The sequence below is a fragment of the Triturus cristatus genome, chromosome 7 (genome assembly GCF_964204655.1).
Source record: "Triturus cristatus chromosome 7, aTriCri1.1, whole genome shotgun sequence".
NCBI classification, from domain to species: Eukaryota; Metazoa; Chordata; class Amphibia; order Caudata; family Salamandridae; genus Triturus; species Triturus cristatus.
In genome coordinates, this window is record NC_140590.1 from 405,440,001 (window position 1) to 405,460,301 (window position 20,301).

Here is a 20,301-nt window from a genome sequence, read left to right on the forward strand (position 1 = left end):
AGCGAATGCAGGAGGTCCGCCGTAGTCTGGAGGTGGAAGACAACAGCCTGGGGCGAGCTCACCTTTAACAGCCAGTGGTCGAGATGGGGGGTGGGGGGGATTGTTTGGAGACTGGAACCCCTGATCTGCGCAGATGAGCTGAGACCACCGGCATCATTTTCATGAACACCCGAGAGGCGCTGGTAAGGCCAAAAGGGAGAATGGTTAACTGAAAATGTTCGTGGGCCCACCGTGAACAGTAAGTAACGTTTGTGGGCTGGCAGGACGGGGATATGGAAACATGTGTCCTGCAAGTCCAGCGCTACCATCCAGTCTCCGGAGTTGAGGGCAGACAGGACCTGAGCCAATGTGAGCATCTTGAACTTCTCCTTCCACAGGAAGCGGTTTAGGGACCTGAGGTCTGAGATAGGACGTAGGTCTTTGTCCTTCTTGGGTACCAGAAAATAGTGGGAGTAGCAACCACAAACTATTTTAACAGGGACCCTTTCGATAGCTCCCTTGTCCAAGAGAGCTGCAACTTCCTGGCGGAGAAGGGCCAAATAACCCTCCGACATGCGATGGAAGGTTGGTGGCATGGAGGGAGGGGTAGTCTCAAAGGGGAGGGAGTAGCCCCTTCGGCCTATCTGCAAAACCCACCTGTCCAACATGATGGTGCTCCAGTGGGGGAGTGTACTGCTCGATTTTTCCGGTCTTATTGTGTTGAAGGGTGATTTAGGTGACTTCAGTCTCTTTCCATTCAAGTCTAAGGGTTAGAGTGGTGAATGGAGTCTGTGCTCTTCCCCATAGATCAGGGCTTGCACATATAGCCTAGGGGATAGATTTGTTAGTATTAGGGATAACCTGTCCTGTAGTGAGGGTATTTCATGGAGCCGTGCTGAATGCAGGCCTGGTAGGCCTCAAACGGGAGAGACTCCATCTTTCTTTCTGCTCCGGCAGCTTGAGATGCTTCTAGGTTAAAGGGGATGTTTTAGTTATGAGGTGTTATTCGCTTGGAGAGAACCGGTTCAGGCCGGCCCTTATCGAAGGATTGTATTTTTCTTCATGCCGAAGACACTACATCAGGCCGGCCGGCTGGGAACGTGTCCTTGGCACGGGGAGGTACAAGAATTTGGTGGGCGGCAGGTTACGGGCTGGAATTTTCCATGAGAAAATGCACCTCTATATTAGTGAAAGTCTGAGGCAGATGCTGGCACTTGCTTCTAGTCCATGGGCGGCACCTGGCCGTTAGTAGTAAAGCTGCTACTTATTCCAGGGAAGACAGATGACAAACTTGGAGGTGGAGAAAAACCGAGAAATAGATATTCCAAAGAGAAGAGAGTAGCCGATGAGGAAGAGGTCCCAGTGACTCGGAGAGGGAGACGGGAGTAAACCCGTGATTGCGGAGGTGTGACTTCCAGGCGAAGCCGAGGCGCAGACGAGAAGGGAACCTAGATGACCATTGAGTGCAGGCTACATACGACCAAGGTGATGTCAACCCCTTACTATTAGAGTGTACAACTTAATCTTTCTCTTTTCTTTGCAGGTTATGTGATATGTATTATGTTCCGTGAGTGTGCATGTAATAACTCAATAAAGTATTCAGTTTGTAGTAAAGCAATATGTGCTACGTGTTCTTGTGTAAGAGGGTAACCTATTCTTCTAGTCAGCTGTGACTTGACATGAACAGATGTTAATCCTGATCAGGTAGGTGGTAACTGAATAAGGGAGAAAGGAGCCCTTCGAACTGGGGAACAAGTTGTGCTCAACTAGCTGTCTTTGTGTGATTTGATATATAGTAACACTGATTATGTCGGGGTAATTATAGGATGAACTCGTGCTAAGGCTGCCGTCTGAGCAGGAAGTCCTGGGTCCGTTTGGGACCGCGAGGCTGTGACTGCCGTCTGGGCAGGAAGTCTGTGGCTGCCGTCTGGGCAGGAAGTCCTGGGTCCGTTTGGGACCGCGAGGCTGTGACTTGTCTAAGGCTGCCGTCTGGGCAGGAAGTCCTGGGTCCGTTTGGGACCGCGAGGCTGTGGCTGCCGTCTGGGCAGGAAGTCCTGGGTCCGTTTGGGACCGCGAGGCTGTGGCTGCCGTCTGGGCAGGAAGTCCTGGGTCCGTTTGGGACCGCGAGGCTGTGGCTGCCGTCTGGGCAGGAAGTCCTGGGTCCGTTTGGGACCGCGAGGCTGTGGCTGCCGTCTGGGCAGGAAGTCCTGGGTCCATTTGGGACCGCGAGGCTGTGACTGCCGTCTGGGCAGGAAGTCTGTGGCTGCCGTCTGGGCAGGAAGTCCTGGGTCCGTTTGGGACCGCGAGGCTGTGACTTGTAGGTCTTGGTATATATAGTAGGAATTCCCTGTCCTTAAGTGGTACATATATGTGGTTATTTAGGTGTGAATAGGCCCTAGGGAGGGGGTAACGTTCTGGTTTGGGTTAGAGAGGCTCTGCTGAGCGGGTTCTATCTGATCCGAAAACCCAAGCAGAACAGGGAGTTGATGGCGAATCCTGCCGCCCACTGGTCTCTGGTGGCCCTGAAAGGTTGGACTAGGAGGGTTTGGAGGCTGCTGCGGGGGGGTTATAGGTGGACGGCCCGCACGCTGGCCCCCAGACCCATGTCACTGGGTCCCACGTCTGTGGCCACTCACAGGATGGGCTTCTTGCGTGAACCAGTGGCTAGACTGGGCCGAAAGTGGTGAGGCACCCCTTCCATAGCCACAAATGGGCCGAAAAGAAGACTGTGTAGGGCGAGAGGTCGCCGCAAGGCCCAAGGATCCGGCAGTAGCCCTAGAATCCTTAAAGCGCTCGGGCGCTGAGTCTACCTTATCACGAAGAGGAGACGGCCATCAAAGTGCATGTCCAGTTAGGTGGATTGGACATCCCCAGAAAAACCATACGTCCTCAACCAGGCGTAGCGCCTCAGAGCTACTGATGTGGAAACCGTTCTGCCCAGTGAATTAGCGGTATCCAGTCCACATCGTATCATAAATTTGGGCGAGTCTCTACCCTCTGCCACTGCACGATTCAGAACGATCCGGGCACTGTGGCAACACTTGCGCAACTGTATCCCACACTGTAGGGGTATACCCGCCCAAAAGGCATGTTATATTCACAGACCGCAGCGCTATGGTGGTGGAAGAAAACATCTTCCCAAGACAGTCCGGCTTCTTTGACTCCCTATCTGGGGGAGCAGTAGGGAATGCGCCCTTAGAGGTCGAGGTTTGGATCACCAAGCTCTCGGGGGTTGGGTGTTGGGAGAAGAAAAGTGGGTCACCCGGAGCCGGGCGGTGGCGTCAGGCAATCACCCTGTCCACAGGAGCCCCTGTGCTGGGCTTGGACCAAGTGCCTAGAAGGACGTCCTTCATTGAAGGGCAGGAGAGGTTCCGAAAAAGCCCCCGCCGTCTCAAGCACCTGTCTGGAGGTTAGTCCTGACTGCAACTGGAGGAAGCTCCAGGCCCAAGGCCTCATCTGCTTTACGCACCTCCACTGCGTAAGACGCGCCCTCCTCCATAGACACGAAAAGGGGAGAAAGCATGCCAAGGTCTGGGGATGTATCCAGACCACTGGCATCAGCCAGGTCCTGTCGCCAGTCCGGCTCATCAAGTTGATCAGCTAAAGGGTTCCAAGCCCATCCCAGCCCTCCTCACCCTACTCTGGTTGACATTTAGGCCTAAAAGGAACACCGGGGATTAACAGGGGCACAGAACTACCCTCCAGAGCCGAAATCGGCCGACGTCAGTCCGGCTCCAAGTCAGGGGTGAGGCTGGGGTCGGGGGCACGACCGACGCTGGGTGAGTCGTCGTTCGGATCAGCGCCTGGGAAGGTACTGTTAGGTCAACTGGCGTCGGGCCCGAAGCCGCCGGCCTCAAAGTCCCAGAGCCCTCAACCGGTTCTGCGGGGCCGAAGGCACACCGACAGAGTTGGGCTGCCCAAAAGATGCCATGAAGCGCTTTGTAAAAAGGTCGAAGCTGGGCAGGAGGCGCGCCGGCACCGGGAAAAGGAGGGAAGAGTGGAGCGGTCACAGGAGCAGGCTCCGAAGACGGAGCTGGAGAAAAACGACGCTCCAGGTCCAGCATTGCATCGGCCAACGGACAGGGAGAAGGTGAAGAGCGGCGCTGCTTCCTCGCCGCCTTCTTGTGCTTCGACTTAGCCGAAGCCCTCGAAGACTTGGAAGAGGAATGATGGTGATGACTCTGCGACTGGTCCCGAGACCTTCCTCTCGACCAGCATCTCGAATGACGTGGAGCTGACTGACGAGCCTCCAGCAGCTTTCGGGACCGCTCCCTCAGAGACTTCCGATTCATGGCCCAGCAGTCGGAGCACGACTTCGTGACAGGGTCGCTCTCCAGGCACACGAGGTGGGGGTCCGTAACCGGCATCCCGCCTCACACGCTTGAACCCAGTCTGTCCATGGGACATCTCTCGTACACCAGGAGTCAGAAGACTCCAAAAAGAGGTCGACAAAAGTTAAGAAACGACTAAAAGGGTAGCCCTTTCCGGGTATACGCAAGGCTGGTGCGGTAAAAAGAAAGAACTGACGTCAGTGTGCAGGGGCGGCGTCTAAGTAGACACCACATTGTCATTCTGGCGACCACGGCGGATGCAGAGTCGACCGACGCCACCAACTGACAGGTAGGGGTACTACTTAAAAAAAAATCTCCAGATCCAGGCTGACGCCTGGGGGTAATTCTAAGGTAAGGAACCTATAGCTAACAGTCTCTTTCAGATACAGAGGACCTGGTTGGCAGTGAACTTATGGACTACAATCAAAACCACATCAAATACCAAGCAAAACATGGGGGCTAACTACGTCAAAATAGGCACTTTCTCACACTGTGTCCCAGAACCTGCCTTCCATGTTTGGAGGCACTGTACAGGGTTCACTAGGCTTCTTAAATAGCACAGTGGAGCTGCAGACCTGACAGAAGAAAAAGTTACTTGCCTGTAATGGTCGTTCTCCATTACAGGTATTTTTCATAGTCACATGCTTGAATCAGCTCCACCACCAGGCTGGGAGCCCCACAGGACTTCTACTAAAGCAATCTAGTGCTTAACCGCCCTAAGGCTTTTAAACAGTCACTTAAAAAACCTACACACAAAAACAAAAAACAACTGCAGCCAATCAGGTTCAGGCAGACTGAAAACCACACCATGAAGAGGTCACCATCCCTCAGATTTCGTGGAACAAGTGTAAAGGATTATATATTGAGGTGAGACTCATGATGGGAGGAGGGTGGGCATCATGTTAATCTAAAAAAGGAAACAAGACTGGGGAACTACAATTACAAGCAAGTAGCTTTTCTTCTCTGGTGTCGTAACGGTCAAAGCTGTATGAATCAGATTAACAAGCAGTATAATCTAAACGCTTCAGCAGATGGTAGGAAACAAAATATGGCACAGATGTGTTTTAGTGGATGTTGGGTAACAAAATATGGCACAGATGTGGAATGCAAAAGTGATGCATGGAATGCTTGAATTAATCTTGGTCCTCTCAGGCCATTGTTTGTGTTCACAATGCCACCTCAGACAGTACCGAGCCATACGCAATTCAGACTTTGTCTTCCTCAAATATAACAGTCCAGCGTGGACTGCCAGTCCAGATCTCCTATGAACTGGAACACTATCAACCCCAGACAAGTTTTTGTCTATTAGGGCCTTGTTGATAGGCTTCAGCTTGGTCTCAGTCACACAGTGAGGACACGACTCCAGTCTGGACATACTCGTTGCACTTAGGAAATCTGTCTGAGAAATACACAAATAGCTATGGACAATACTACCTGCTCCAACTCTCTGTACTGTCCCTTTCTAATGCTAGTGCTGTGTAAAACTAGATCTGTTGTACCATGTGACTGTACTGCATATGTCTATCAACAGAACTTCAGAGAACAGTGTTGGAGAAGGTGAGATGCTTCTAGTCGAGTGCTGTAACTTTGCCTTGGTTTGCCGTGCCGACTTTTACATTACAGATTATTGCTGCTGCCACCCAGTGAGCTTTCCCTTGTAATCTTAAGCAAGCCTTTGTTAAGGATTTCCAAATGCAATTAAAAGCCAATCAGATATTCTAAAAGTGCTGGCTCTGTTCAGATTCAAGGCTAATCCTGTCTCCACTGAACTGAAAGAAGGGTTCCTTAATAGTAAAATCTAGGAGAAAAGACCCTTCTTGGAGAGGTCATGGCAAAAAATAGCGCCACTTTCCATGACAAATGTGGGATACCTGTCTTATGAATTGATTCTAACAGCTTTGCGTTGGAGAGGAGTGTGTTTACCCCCTACAGAACTGGTGGCCCTCTCACTGGAGGAAAAGCTCTAAAGGGGCTTTTCATAAATTCTTATATTAATCTGCTAGTATATAGCGATAGTTATTTGGAATCGAGGAATTGCAGCCACATGAACCTTGATCAATGCATAAGTAAGACCCGACTGATCCAAAATCAATAGATATGGCAGGATTTAATGTGGCAATGCAGATACTGGTTGAGGATTGTGCTTTCGACATACACAGAATCACTTCCATTTAGCACTATAAGTTGTATTCGTTGACACAGATCTGGCTTGTGGAAGAATTACTCTGCACTCATCCACAATGCCTAAACTGCAGAACACATTATGTTCAGGAGCCAGGCGTGCAATTTAACTGATGCTAGATCTGCTTGGTCAAGCTTGCCTTTGAATCAGGACAACAGATGTGTTGACAAGGTTAGCCATTCTTGCAGGGTTTCTAAGAGAAGTAGAGGTTCCATGAACCAGAACAGTCTTAGTCACTCTGAAGCGATCATAATTAAATGGCATGGTACTCTTCTCAGTAGCCGTTCACCACTATGCTCCATGGGAGGGACACAAGGAAATGAAGGAAGGCCACACAAAAAAACAAGCAAATGAGTTTGTAAGTAAAGCCAACCAACAGAAGCAGTGGGCACACTACAAGCCAACGTACGCTCTTGGCATAGCCCACAAAAGATTTTTCACTACCAGACATCATAAAGCTGTCTGGGAGAGGAAATGAAGAGTAAAAAAAAAAAAATAGTTCATTAAACAATTACTCCACACCTCCTAAATATACACTTCATTCACCAGAAGGTTGTGGTACTATTACAATGGTCTTTGAAAATGTGGCTGTGGCAAGCTTGAGCTAGCTAAAACATTAATTAATCAACACAGAATTCAAAATGCAACTAATTCAAATTAATGGATGGACCAGTTCATCTTTCTACTGCTGTCACATGCTCAAGGATGCATTAAACTATTGGAAAATAAATCTCTTCCCCAACGCTACTGCATAACTATCTTTGATATGTATGGTTCTCACTGTTTTTTCAGTCTGGCTACGTGATCAGCCAGATTAACACTGGGCAAATGAATTGACAACATACAAACTTGAGAGGGAGATGTACTTGGTGAAGAAAAGTCTCAAATTGATTACCTATGGTCCGGACTGTGTGATCCTTGGTGAACTTCACTCGTTGATGGGCTTCCACACAGGTTCCGCACAGCCACTCAGTACACTCAATACAGTAACTGGTAGCCACAGCATTATCTTCACAGCTTGTACACCTCTGCAGGATTATCAGCAGAGAACAATGTAAGCAAATTACACAATAGTAGTATATAATCCATGTAAATAATTATGTAGACTCGCTGAAAACCTCAATGCGGAAGGAAATGTGGCTAATAGATATTTACACGGTCACCATTGTTTGGGGAGTAGGGAAGACTATTTACACTCTCCATGGCTTAACAGAAATGTTAATATGTTTTCTCAGTCTTGTTTACACAGAGGAACAAGCACTAGATTGCACTGACGCAAATCTGCAAATCTAAAGTTTCATTATCATATACTACCAATTTGACTCTAATACCAAACTCGAAATTGAAGAAAGATAGATCACCAAACACTTCAGAAATCATTGGTCCAGTCACAGCAAAATACAAATTATTCTTATGTAACAGAACACATTTTGTTGGCAACATATCGCACCCAGGGACACTTCAGAAATGTCCATCCTGAAAATAATGCTTGTGTGGTCTGAAAGGAATGTGTAAGAAAGAAGGAACGCGTTACTTACCTGAAACTGCGGTTATCCAGTATTGGTATCTTTCATAGATTAACATGCCTGAATCATTCCCCGTCGTCGGGATGGGAGTCCCCGGTAAATAAACAAAGCAATGCCTCAGTAGACATACAGAGTAAGAGGCCCAAAAGGCCTTATCTTAGTAACATATCCACATCCTTATGTAAAAAGGACCAAAGTTTGGCGATTAGCCAATCAGCTAGCACCACCCTTTAGAACCTTCCTGGAAGGAGCTCTAGTCCCTCAGATTTTCGTAAGCACAGTGCTAAGTAGTTGTATCACTGAGAGATCCAAGAGAGCCCTTCCAGGGGAGGTGGGTGGGTTGCATGTGAATCTATGAAAGATACCAATACTGGATAACCGCAGTTACAGGTAAGTAACGCGTTCCTTATCCAGTATTAGGGTATCTTTCATACATTCACATGCCTGAATCAGAATAGTAAGCAATGGAAAGCACATTTCGCAAGGTACAGCATATAAACATTCACAGATAACATATCCATGTGAAAAATTAGAAAGTACCAAGAAGCAATGATATAGCAGAGGCAACAATCACAGTAGAGAAATGAGCGTAACAAGGAAAGGATGGTGGGATGAAAGAAAGGGCTCTCTACAAATGTCCACAATGGGCACTCCTGCAAACAGTGCCATGCAAGTAGACATTGCCCTAGTGGAATGGGCACGAACTGTTGAGAGTAGTGGACTCCCTGCTTGCTGGTGACAGAAGGTAATGGCTGAAGAGATCCAGCGAGAGATAATTTGTTTGGTTAGTGGTAGCCCTTTTCTAGGCCTACTGTATGCTATGAAGAGTTGGTTAGATTTACGAAATGGTTTCGTTCTGTCAATGTGAAACTTTAGGCAGAGCTTAAGGTCCAAGGAATGCAGGGTTTTCTCTGCCGCTGTCTGCAGATTTGAAAAGAATGAACGCAGCACGATCGGCTTGTTAAGATGGAACTGTGAGGGAACTTTAGGGATAAACTTCGGATTTGTTCGAAGAATGACCCTATCCTGTTTGAATTGAAAGAAAGGGTCTTGGATTGAGAAAGCCTGGAGTTCCCCCACTCGCCTTGCCGAGGTAAGGGCCAGAAGGAGCGCAGTCTTCCAGGAGAGATACTTAAGATATGCTCTGTGTATTGGCTCAAACGGGTGTTTCATGAGTTGAGCCAGAACCGTGTTGAGATCCCAAGCCGGAGGTACAGGTTTTACTGGAGGGAATGTTCTAAACAGTCCTTTAAGGAATTGCTTAATAAGCCTATGAGACCACAGAGAAGGACCTGTAGAGGATCTCCTGAAGCGCGATATTGCTGCCAGGTGAACTTTAATGGAGGCATGCGCTAGACCAGATTTTGCCAGATGTAGAAAGTACGGCAATATTTGTTCCGGTGTGGAAGAGAGAGGGTGTATTTTGTTTGATTTGTACCAGATACAAAACCTCTTCCATTTTAATGAATACGTTCTGTTGGTACTATCTGCTCGGGTCGAGCTAGAACTTGTCTACAATCAGGAGGAATGTCTAAACCCTGAAACTCTGAACTCAGGAGCCAAGCTGATAATTTGAGAGATGCCGGATCCGGATGCTGGACTTGTTGGTTGTTGAGCGTTAGAAGAGATGGAAACGGTTTCAACCCGATCGGCGGTTCCAGGGAGAGAAGGTGAAGCTCTGTAAACCAATGTTGGCGTGGCCAAGCTGGAGCTATCAAGATGAGTGTGCAGGGCTCCGCTTTCAACTTCCGGAGAACCCTGGGAATCAGGGGAATTGGCGGAAAGGCGTACGCAAAGACGTTGCACCATGCGATCGTAAATGCATTCTCCAGAGACCCTTGCTGGGGATGCCAGCTTGCAAAGTGTTGGCATTTGGCATTCTGCTGGGTAGCGAAGAGGTCCAGAAGAGGGGTGCCCCGTCGAGCGAATATGCTGTTGAGGACCGGCTGATCCAACTCCCACTCGTGGCATTCCGCCTGCCTCCTGCTCAGAGAATCCGCCAACACGTTGTGGGCGCCTGGAACATACTCTGGTCGGAGAGAGATTTTGTGACCGAGCAGCCAGTTCCAAATTTTCTGCAAATCGTGAGAGAGTGTCAGAGAACGAGTCCCAACCTTTTTGTTCAAATAGTGCATTGTCGTGGTATTGTCGGTTCGGACAAGCACTTGGGAGTTTTTGATTCATGAAAAAAAAGCCACCAGAGCGCGATACACTGCGCGCAGCTCCAGAAGATTTATTTGAAGTGCCTTCTCGGAAGGGGACCACTTTTCGCTTATCTGCAGTTCTTGAAGGAAAGCTCCCCAGCCTTCTAAGGAGGCGTCCGTGGTGATGATATGTGGAGCAGCAGGAAGCAAGAAAGGCAAGCCGTGAGAAAGGTTCTGGGTGCAAGTCCACCACCGTAGAGCCTTTTTGATCGCAGGGGTCACCTGGATGACGTAGGCGAAGGACCCCGTACACTGGACCCATTGATCCGACAACGCTTCTTGAAGAGGCCGCATGAGAAGGCGACAGTGCGGAACAGGATGCAAGAAGACATCATCCCGAGTAGGGACTTGAAGAGACGCACTGACAGCGTCTTCTTGGACCTCATACGGAGCGCCAATGAATTAAATTTGTCTTTGCGTTCCTGTGATGGAAACTCCTTCCTCTGCATGGTGTCTAGGGTAGCATCCAGAAAACTTATGCAATGGGAAGGCTTAAGGACAGACTTGTCCCAATTGAGGGTCAGCCCCAGACAATCGAAAAGCCTCAGACAGGCGCTGGAAGACCTGGACGCGCCTTCTAGAGAGGGTGATTTGACGAGCCAGTCGTCCAGATATGATGGTGATGTTGTCGTAGGTACGCAGCCACTAGAGCTAGACATTTGGTAAAAATGTGTTGCAACGATTTGAGTCCAAACGACAGAACTCAAAACTGGTAATGCCTGCCTGCCACCATGAATCTCAGATATTTCTTGTGGTTGCGGTGTATTGGAATATGAAAATAGGCGTCTTGCAGGTCTAAAGACACCAAGTAATCGTCCGCATTGAGAAGCTGTAACACTTCCTGAATGGTGACCATACGAAACAACTGTTTTTTCTAAAACTTGTTTAGATCCCTCAAGTCCAAAATCGGTCTCCATTTCTTCTCCTTTTTTCGAATGAGGAAAAAAACGGGAGTAAAACCCCTTTCCCCTTTGACCTGGGGGAACCCTCTCGATAGCTCCCTTCTGGAGCATGAGTGCCACCTCCAGGAGTAATTCACGCAAATTGTTGTGAAGCATAGGACGGGGAGGGGTTTGGGGAGGAATCTGGATGAACTCTAGAGAATGTCCGAATTGAACTAATTGTAGAACCCAACGGTCCGTAGTTACCTTTTGCCAATTTGTGAGAAAATGGGAAATTCTTCCTCCAACTTTGGAGGGCAGAGAGGAGTTGGAGACCGGAGGTAGTTGAAAGTCATTGCCGGCGAGCGGCGTCCTTTTGTCTCCCTCCCTTGCCACAAAAGGAAGATTTAGTGTAGGAGGAGGGTTGTTGACGCTGCTGATATTGCGAACGGTATTGCTGAGAGGAAGGGAAGGAAGATCGGTGTTGGAAATCTCCTCGAGTCGATGTTTGACCTCTCCCTCTTTAGCCTCAAAAAGAAGGGTTCCGGAATTGTAAGGTACCCAACGCCCTAGCGGTGTCGGTATCCTTCTTAATACCTTGTAATGCCTCATCAATATGCGTGCCAAAGAGACGTTGGCCATCATATGGCATGTCTAGTACCTTGGTTTGTACTTCCGGCCAGAAGGAAGTTGCTTTCAACCAACTCTGGCGCCGTAACACAGCTGCGCCCGCTAGTTGGCGAAATCTGGTTGAAGCAATATCCATTGGGCAATCTATAATTTCAGAGGCAGATCTCTCCCCCTCCAGTAAGATCTTCTTTGCCTCCTCTTTCGACTTTTCAGGTAAGTTCGCTAGGTATGGCGCAATATCTGCCCACATCTGCCGATTGTAACGTCCCAACAGTGCTAAGGAGTTGGAAGCACGCACTGTCAAAGCAGACATGGACGAAAAGCGTTTACCAATGTTATCCAGTGGCCTACCCTCTTTATCCTGTGGAGCAGTCAACAAAGCAGATGGATTTTTTGACTTTCTCTGAGCGGCTTGGGTAATGACGGAGTGCGGTTTCGGATGGCCTGTGAGGCAAGCTGGAGCGGTATCTGGCACTTTATATTTCTTATCCAGCCGAGGCAAAACTGGAGGGACCGAGGAAGGGTTCTGCATAATCTTTATGCCTTGTTCCCAAATGTAGTCTATTATAGGGATCGAGCGACCCGACTTTTTGTAAGGCTCTTTAAAATCGTAGAGGAAACAATCCTGTTATTGCGAGGGTATAGGTATTTGAAAGCGCTGGGCCGCTCTCTCTACGATATTATGAAAGCCTCCAATGTCCTCTGGAGGCGAGTCGGCTGTGGTAGGAACGGGAGAAGCAGGACAGGGAAGAATCTAGTCATCCCATTCATCCTGATGAGATTGGGCATCCTGAAGCTCTGCTTCCTCATGCTCCTCATCATCTTCGTCATCTGTAGTGAGACGAGGCGGTGATGTGATAGGCTCAGACTGTAAAACCAATGGAGGCAGTCGTGGCCTTGGTGTTGGAGGCACAACCGGTATCGGAGAAGGAGCCTGCGTTGGAAACCGCTGCTTGTAATCGGATAGAAGGAACTGGAGATCAGAGACCAGGGACGCAAGCAGACAAATCATGGAAGGTGGAGGTTGCGTATAGTCCTCAGGTGCAACATCCTGATATTCCTGTCCGCTATCCTCATAGTCAGAGCGATCTTGATATTTCACATGGAGCTGTACGGAACATACTTCCGTCGTCAGAGTCTTCCTCCTCCAAAAGTTGAGCCGGAGGCAAGAGTTGGACCCTACTAGGTGAAGTCAGGGCCGGTGTCAGTGCACGTTTCGTAATCTTGAGGTGCACATATGTACTTTGTACATCGGAGTCCATAGCTGTCGACTGGCTCGTCGACGGTAGAGTCGTCGACGATGTAGTGGAGACCGGCATCATTGAAAGTTGTGACGACGTCGTCGAGGCCATCGTCGACGGTGTCGTAGTAGATGACGATGAATGCTTCGTCAATGACGTAGTGGACTATGAAGGCTTAGTCGAAGAGGTAGCTTTTGTCGATGGTGTCGTCGTCGATGCGGTCGTCGGCGATCGCAGTGTCGACGGCAGCATGGCTGACGACGATGTCTTTTTAATTTTCAGCGTTGACGAGACAGATTTACCGGCCGTCGACGATGGAGTTGTCGATGTAGTTAAGGAATGTGACGCGACAGAAGTAGACACTGTCGTAGTAGACGAGGTAACTGACTGCCATCGATGGAGATCTCCTCGTCGATGAAGCCACCGTCGACGAGGTCGTAGTCGTCGACAGGGTGGAAGTAGGCTTCTTAAAGGCATGTGGAACTTCTTGAGGAGAAACTGTCCCTGGCAGAGTCTTAGCAGGGACCTCTGAAGACTTTTTATGAGTCTTCTTTTGAGGTGGCTGCGACGAAGGGCCCGGAGATGCCACCCTTGGTCTCTTCTGAGAGGACTGAGAGGAGATGGAAGAGCCCTCACTTTCCTCAGAGGACAATACAGTATCCTAGTTCTTAAGCATCTGCATCCAGATTAAGAGGCGCCCTTCCCGGTCTTTAAGGGTCTTTGAGGAGAAGGTATGACATACCTTACAATCCTTGGAAGAGTGGCTAGGATAAAGACAGTAGAGACAGTCCTTATGTTGGTCGTCCACATGAAGCCTCTTTTTCCCACAGGAAGCACAAGACCTGAAAAGGCCCTTCTTCGGGGTGTCCGCCATGAAGAACCAAGAAATCCTCACAGAAAATACAAATGTGAAGCAAGAAACACTGGAAATCCAGTAGAAATGAGCAGAGCTCAGTGGAGACTCCCTTAGCACGACGTGCGGTAGAAAATCTGAGGGACTAGAGCTCCTCCCAGGAAGGTTCTAGAGGGTGGTGCTAGCTGATTGGCTAATCGCCAAACTTTGGTCCTTTTTACATAAGGACGTGGATATGTTACTAAGATCAGGCCTTTTGGGCCTCTTACTCTGTAGGTCTACTAAGACATTGCTTTGTTTATTTACCGGGGACTCCCATCCCGACGACGGGGAATGATTCAGGCATGTGAATCTATGAAAGATACCCTAATACTGGATAATGAGGCAGTGGTCGTTGCGTCACTCATACAGATACAGCATTGTTGAGTACTATTCTTTCTCTTGGGATTCATAATCTTAATATACTCCCATAAAAATGTATGTATGTATGCAGTATTTCTTTATCACAAACCTAGCCAAAAGTCAGCAAAGTGCTGTACGTGGTCAAAGGCAAGTTTGAAGTCAGTGAGTAACAGGGGAGGAAATGGAGTTGCCGACTGTTATTGCATTGTGATGTAGGGCTCTTTAAAGAGGCATGTCTTCAACTCTTCCTAAATTGAAGTAGCATTTGGTCAGTCCTGTCGTATACAAGAAAATTGGTCCAGAATCTGGGTTCATACATGGAAATGACCTGCTGTCTTGTTTTTTCTTTTTGAGACTTCTTAGTTTGCACTTAGATGGTATACTGGCTGCAGATGTGAAAGATAAGCAAGGGTGTTAGTTTTGCAGTGTGGCATGGGGAGCCAAAGGAGTTCCATCAGGGTGGGGAGAATGTGATCATATATCTTGAGGCTTTGGATGAAGTGCTGCGAAATGCAGGATGCCCCTAAGGGGGTTTGGTGTTTGAACAGCAGTTATGAAATTGCTTTCTGGAAGAAACCAACACTTTCTTTAGAAGAGAGAACTGTTACCAGGGAGTCTGTTTTGGCAATGTGTTCCTTGATGGAGAGGTTGGTGTCCAGGATGAATACAAGTAATTTGGCATTCAGTGAGATTTGGGTCTTGACAGTAAAAGTTAATTTTATTGAGCCATGTTTGTACTGTATCTTGTTTGTTGTTCTTGCAAATAATAGGAATTCTGTCTTGGTTAGGCTGGGCTTCAAGTAGGTGCTGAACATCCAGGTCTCGTACTGCAAGTGGTATATGGGGCACCGGATGCTAGTAGAGCAACAAGCGGCTATGTAAAGGTTGAAGGTGACAGGAGACCGTATGGAACCCCGAGGATCTCAACATGCAATAGGGATCTTTTGTGACCAGGAGGTGCCCATGTGAATAAACTAGTGTTGGTTGAAAAGGTAAGATGAGAATCAGTGAAGGTCACTACCAGTGAATCCCATTCGCAACTCAAAGGTGCGTTTGAGGGTGAGATGGTCAATTGTGTTGAAGGCAGCTAAGAGGTAAAGTAATATTCGGGAGGCAGGGGTCATCTTTATCTGCGGTCAAGAGGACATCATCTACGATGTGCAAGGTGGCAGTCTTGCAGGAGAAGATTAACAATGAAGTGATCTTGGAGTTGATCAGACTGCTTTTCAAGTTATCATGACAATGAATGGTAGATGAATGATGGGCTGGTAGCTGGCAAACTCAACAGGGTTTCTTTAAGTGTGAGAGAATATGGGCAGTCTTGAGCGTCTGGGAATACGCCTCTAATGAGAGAGGCATTGACAAATTGTAAGTAGGGGAAAGAGCATCTCCAGAGAGTTTTGATGAAGGAGGATGGCAAGACATCACATTCGTAGGAAGTAGCTTTAAGGCACTTGAGTTACTCAGCCAGATCTGGGGTTGATAAGGCCTTGAAAGCGGACAACTGCACAATTCTATCGGAATCGATAGGTGTGAGAGAAGCAGCAGTCTTGGTATCATCGATCTGCTATCGGATAGTCTATATTTTTTTCACTAAAGAAAAAGTTGATAAAATTGCACTTTTTTGTGAAGTGAGGAATTTGTGGGCCTGACAGGGGGTTGAAGCAGTGGCTGATTGTCTTGAACAGTGTTCTGCTTCTGTTGATAACTTCACTGATGGTGTAGTACTTTATTTTTGCTGATGTAACGAGCTGTCTGTGTGTTGCGCAGAGGGTCTTCAGTATCATGAGGTCCTCAAGAGTTCAATTATTCTTCCATTTCCTTACCTGTCTGCGAATAGATTATTTATTGCTAGAAAGATCTTAAGAATAGCACGGCGATGGAGGCCTTGGCTTGCATTTGTGTGTTGTAATTGTGGTGTGGACCTTTACATAGCTTCCCAACAAATTGTTGAGGTGGTTTAGAAGATTATTGGCATCGGACATGGAGTTGATGGGGGTGTCACCATTATACAAAGGTGGGCAGTGTTTTTAAAACACCAAACAACCACAAAATATGGCACACAAATTGAAAGAATATCCATATTGGACTAGGTTTGTGCCAAAAATGAGCTGGTATGCAAATCGGAAGACCTGTTATATTGGGTATTAGAAGGTTTGCTCACCCCTCTAAACTATTTACTCACCCACTTAAAGTGGAGGCATGTCGCTCCAAATAGATCTCAAAAGCTCAAGAGCCATAAACCCACCTGAGTCACTTCTTTTTGGTGGTCACTCCCAGTTACCGAAGTGGTCTCCTTTAAGAAATAATTTTCCACTATGTCCTTCTGTAAACACTGATGTTTGCATACAGGGCAGAGTGTAACAGCTGTAACAGAAAGAAGAAAATACATCAATGTATGATTGTTTAAAACTTAACTATCCACCTTCCAGTATCAGTCATCAACAGCATAAATCACCCATAGTTTAATCTATGCTAATAAACTAACGCCCAGGTCTACTTGACCTCAACCTATTGTGATATACTAATCATTAACTAAGAGGAGCACTCAAACACAATGGTAAGTTTGCAGTCCCCCTACAAGAGGCCACTGAAAAACCTTAGCCAAGAGTGTATCTTAACTCTATCTTATGGCTTTGTGCAGTGGATTTATGGGGTGAGGAGGGTGTCGACACACCCAGAGCCAACTGCCATGGTGGTGTGGTGTAAAACTTGGCGGCATGCAGGTTGGGGTGGGAAGATGAGGGCTTTTCTGCAATATTTATAGATTAGGACGATCCTGCGGAGGAGGATTCCCCATCCACAGGACTAGGAGGATGAGAGCCCATTGAAATTTAGGGTATTGGCAGCTCTGGTGTGCCAGCCTGCTGTCAAACAGCTGTATTTCACACTGCTGAGTAACATTCAGGCCTCAGTACAGCGGTTGCACGATCGTTGGGAGGGGGATTTGGGAGCACTTGGAGAAGGATGAATGGGGGGGGGGGGCAGCATGGAAATACCATGGGGAAGTGGCCACTGGAGCGGGGTTCTCGCTCATTCAGTTGAACCTGCTGCACAGTATCTACTACACGCACACACTGCTCCAGGGTAAGGGGAGGTGCGAACCAGACCACGGCTTGAAGGGCTGCAGTCAGCATGGTACACTGGTGCGCAAGGGAGTGCGGACGTTTTGGGGGTGGGTCATGGGCAGACTCAAAGTCGTCCTGGAATGGGGCCCTGGTGCTCACTCGGATTGGTTTGCATTAGCATCTGGGGGAAGGTTACGCTTGATAGGTGCGTGCTTCTGTTTTATAACGTGGCGCTGGCCAGAAGGGATGTTGTATAGCACTGGGATGGTTCATTGCTGCCAATGGTGTAGGCGTACATGGAGCGGTTCAGGCGGGCAGAGAAGTCTACTTACCGGGTGAGGAGCTGCCGCCAGAAGTTTTGGAAGATATGGTTTCAATGAGATGCAGAGGATGATGCGTGATCGAGGGTGATTTGGGGAGGAGAGGTAGGGGGGAGGCGAGCCCTGGGAAAGTTTTGGCAATGGCTGGGCAGGCTGAAGGAACTTTTGTGTGGTCAGACACTGGCACTTTACAGGTTTACTTTCTCTTAGGTGCCACAGCTCCTTTTGGGTTGGGGGGGGTCTTTGTCCAGGGTTTTGTATTGTATTTGTGTTTAAACGACAACATTCAATATAAGTACCTTTTAAAAAGAAGTATCTTGGAAATATTTTTTTAAACTTAACTGCCTAAACATTATCACAGGAAAAGACAGCAATGACTAATTATAATATTGGAGTACCAGTAAACTACAGCTACGTCACCAGAGTTTAACTGGACAAGCACCTTTCTAATTTTGTACTGAGTAAAGAGCGGGGAGTATAAATGGTTTCTTTATTTTACGCACTAGAATTTTACTCCCAATACACAATCGTTTTTACTTTCTTCTTCACCTATATGCACCTATTCCCTGTGCCTCTCTTACTTTTAACATCCCATTAATCTTGCTTTCATTGCCATTATTCACCTCTATCCCTCTCTAAAACACCACTTTTCTCACTCCTGCAATATTCCAATCCCACCTTATTCCTTTCACTCTATTGCATAGTTTATTTATCTTAATAGCTCTATTTTGGAGCATTATGACACTCCCTAAAATTCTAGTTCAAGAACCTAGAGACTGTCTATAAATATACAGTTCAGCATTCCTTTGAGGTAGTGCTTGATACCAATAATGACACAAACTGCTGTGATGTACAGAGGTCAAAGCATTTCGGGGGGGGGGGTGGAATATGGGTATGGGGGCTGGGGATAGTATTGGTTGCTAAAACCATGCCTGCTGGTGCGACACATGTATAACATGCCAAAACGAGCAGTTGGACAGAATGCTGCACAGTGTCAGGCATTCACCCCAGTGCAGAGATATGGGTCTATATCCATCATGGTTTCCCCTGTTCCCTATGGGAATAGTCCAGCACGAACTGCCAGGACAGATCTTCCCTGGACTGGAAACAAGCATCCTGGGGCCGGTTTCGGAACAGCACCCCTCATCAGCCAGGCTAGCTTGACACCAGTGGCATGGAGAGCAGGGGACCCACGTCTTGGCATACCCGTCCCAACCGGGGTGAGAAATGCAAAAAGAAAAATAGATGGACAGAATGATGAACAATGCCAAACATTTACCCTAGTACAGAGATCTGGGCCTAAATCCTACGTTTTTTGCTCTGTATGCCATTCCAGTTTAGGCCCAGACATATACTAATCAGTCTTGACCATGTTCCCCATGGGAACAGTCCAGCCCAAACTGCCAGACCAGGTCCAGCCTGGACTGGAAACAAGCATCCTGGGATGGGTTTCGGGGCATCATCCCTTATCAGCCAGGCTAGCTTGACCACAGAGACATAGGCAAATGCTGTATGGAGACTAAACAGATGGAGTCTGGGAATCACTGGGATCACTATTAAACAACCACAGTAAATACTATATGTTGTCCACACAGGAGCAAATAAGGTTTGTTACAAATCTCTATATACACCTGTATGTAACTGAACATGGATAAAATGCAGGGGTCAAGGAATCCACCCACAAGCACTTAATACTAGGTGATAAAATTTAATCAGTATCAATTGAGGATACTGTGAGATAAATGTGGCTAGATGTAGGAAGATGAGGAGCTGAAAAAGGGAAAGGTTATGAGAGAGGGTGAACAGGGTAGTGGTTTTGTTTCTAGGCAGTCCTAGCAGGAAACACACAAAGAAAGTAGCCCTTACCCTTTGAACCATTTACTCAGACAAGACAGGATGCTGTATAGATGAACTAGGGGAAATTAAGAGGGGTCCAGAGGATAGTAAGAGAAGCCGCCAACCCAAGGCGCCTTGAAAGAAGGAACAAGGGGTATTGTACATAGTCAAAGTCACATGGGTAGCGAGATCAGCTGGGTTCAGCCAATATAATCTGAGTGAAACAGCAACTAGCACTGCTGAGTGCACATCCTTCGGGAAAGTTTTGCAGGACAAGAACCTCCAAAACAGGTACGGCTACTGCGAAAAAGAGTCTAGGACACAATTCAAGGACTTTATACGGCAAGTAAAACCCGCCATAAAAGTACATACAATTATCAAGCAAAGTAAAATAAATATCCTTTTATCGCAGCTTTTACTTGCTGAATTGAACTGACTTTATGACACAAACACAAGGTCAAGGCAAGGCCTCAAAATCGTCCTTCTAGTATCTGCTAGTAGTCTACTGTTAGATGGAACAGTAGAGCTCATCGCTTCGAGCAGGGCCCAAGTACATTTATTCTGACATATGCACCATTCAAGGGCTGGAACAAATTAAATGACAGGGACGGGGTTGGGAAGTATTTTCTAGTTTTCTTTAAAAAAAAATCTTTTTGTAAGTTACATGCTGACGAATGCCTATTTCACTGATGAATGCAGAGATTTCTAATGCAGGTCATAGATTTGATCAAAAATCATCATTTTCCCTGCCTTCCAATGCATTTTCAAACTTTTCCATGACGGCTGGAGCTTTTGCACTACAACCGGAAGTGGTTTGCCCTCTAGGGGTCTCATGCATGATAATATTG

General features: G+C 47.4%; 1 protein-coding gene across 1 annotated transcript in view; it reads right to left on the reverse strand.

Moving 5' to 3' along the window:
* Positions 1–20,301, reverse strand: part of TRIM28 (tripartite motif containing 28) — a 563,778-nt gene that overhangs the window by 443,990 nt on the left and 99,487 nt on the right. The window contains exons 2-3 of the mRNA XM_085616663.1: positions 16,478–16,596; positions 7,388–7,520 (exon numbers count right to left, since the gene is read on the reverse strand). Of these exons, the coding sequence (XP_085472789.1) occupies positions 7,388–7,520; positions 16,478–16,596 (252 nt within the window). The remainder of the gene's footprint in view (positions 1–7,387; positions 7,521–16,477; positions 16,597–20,301) is intronic.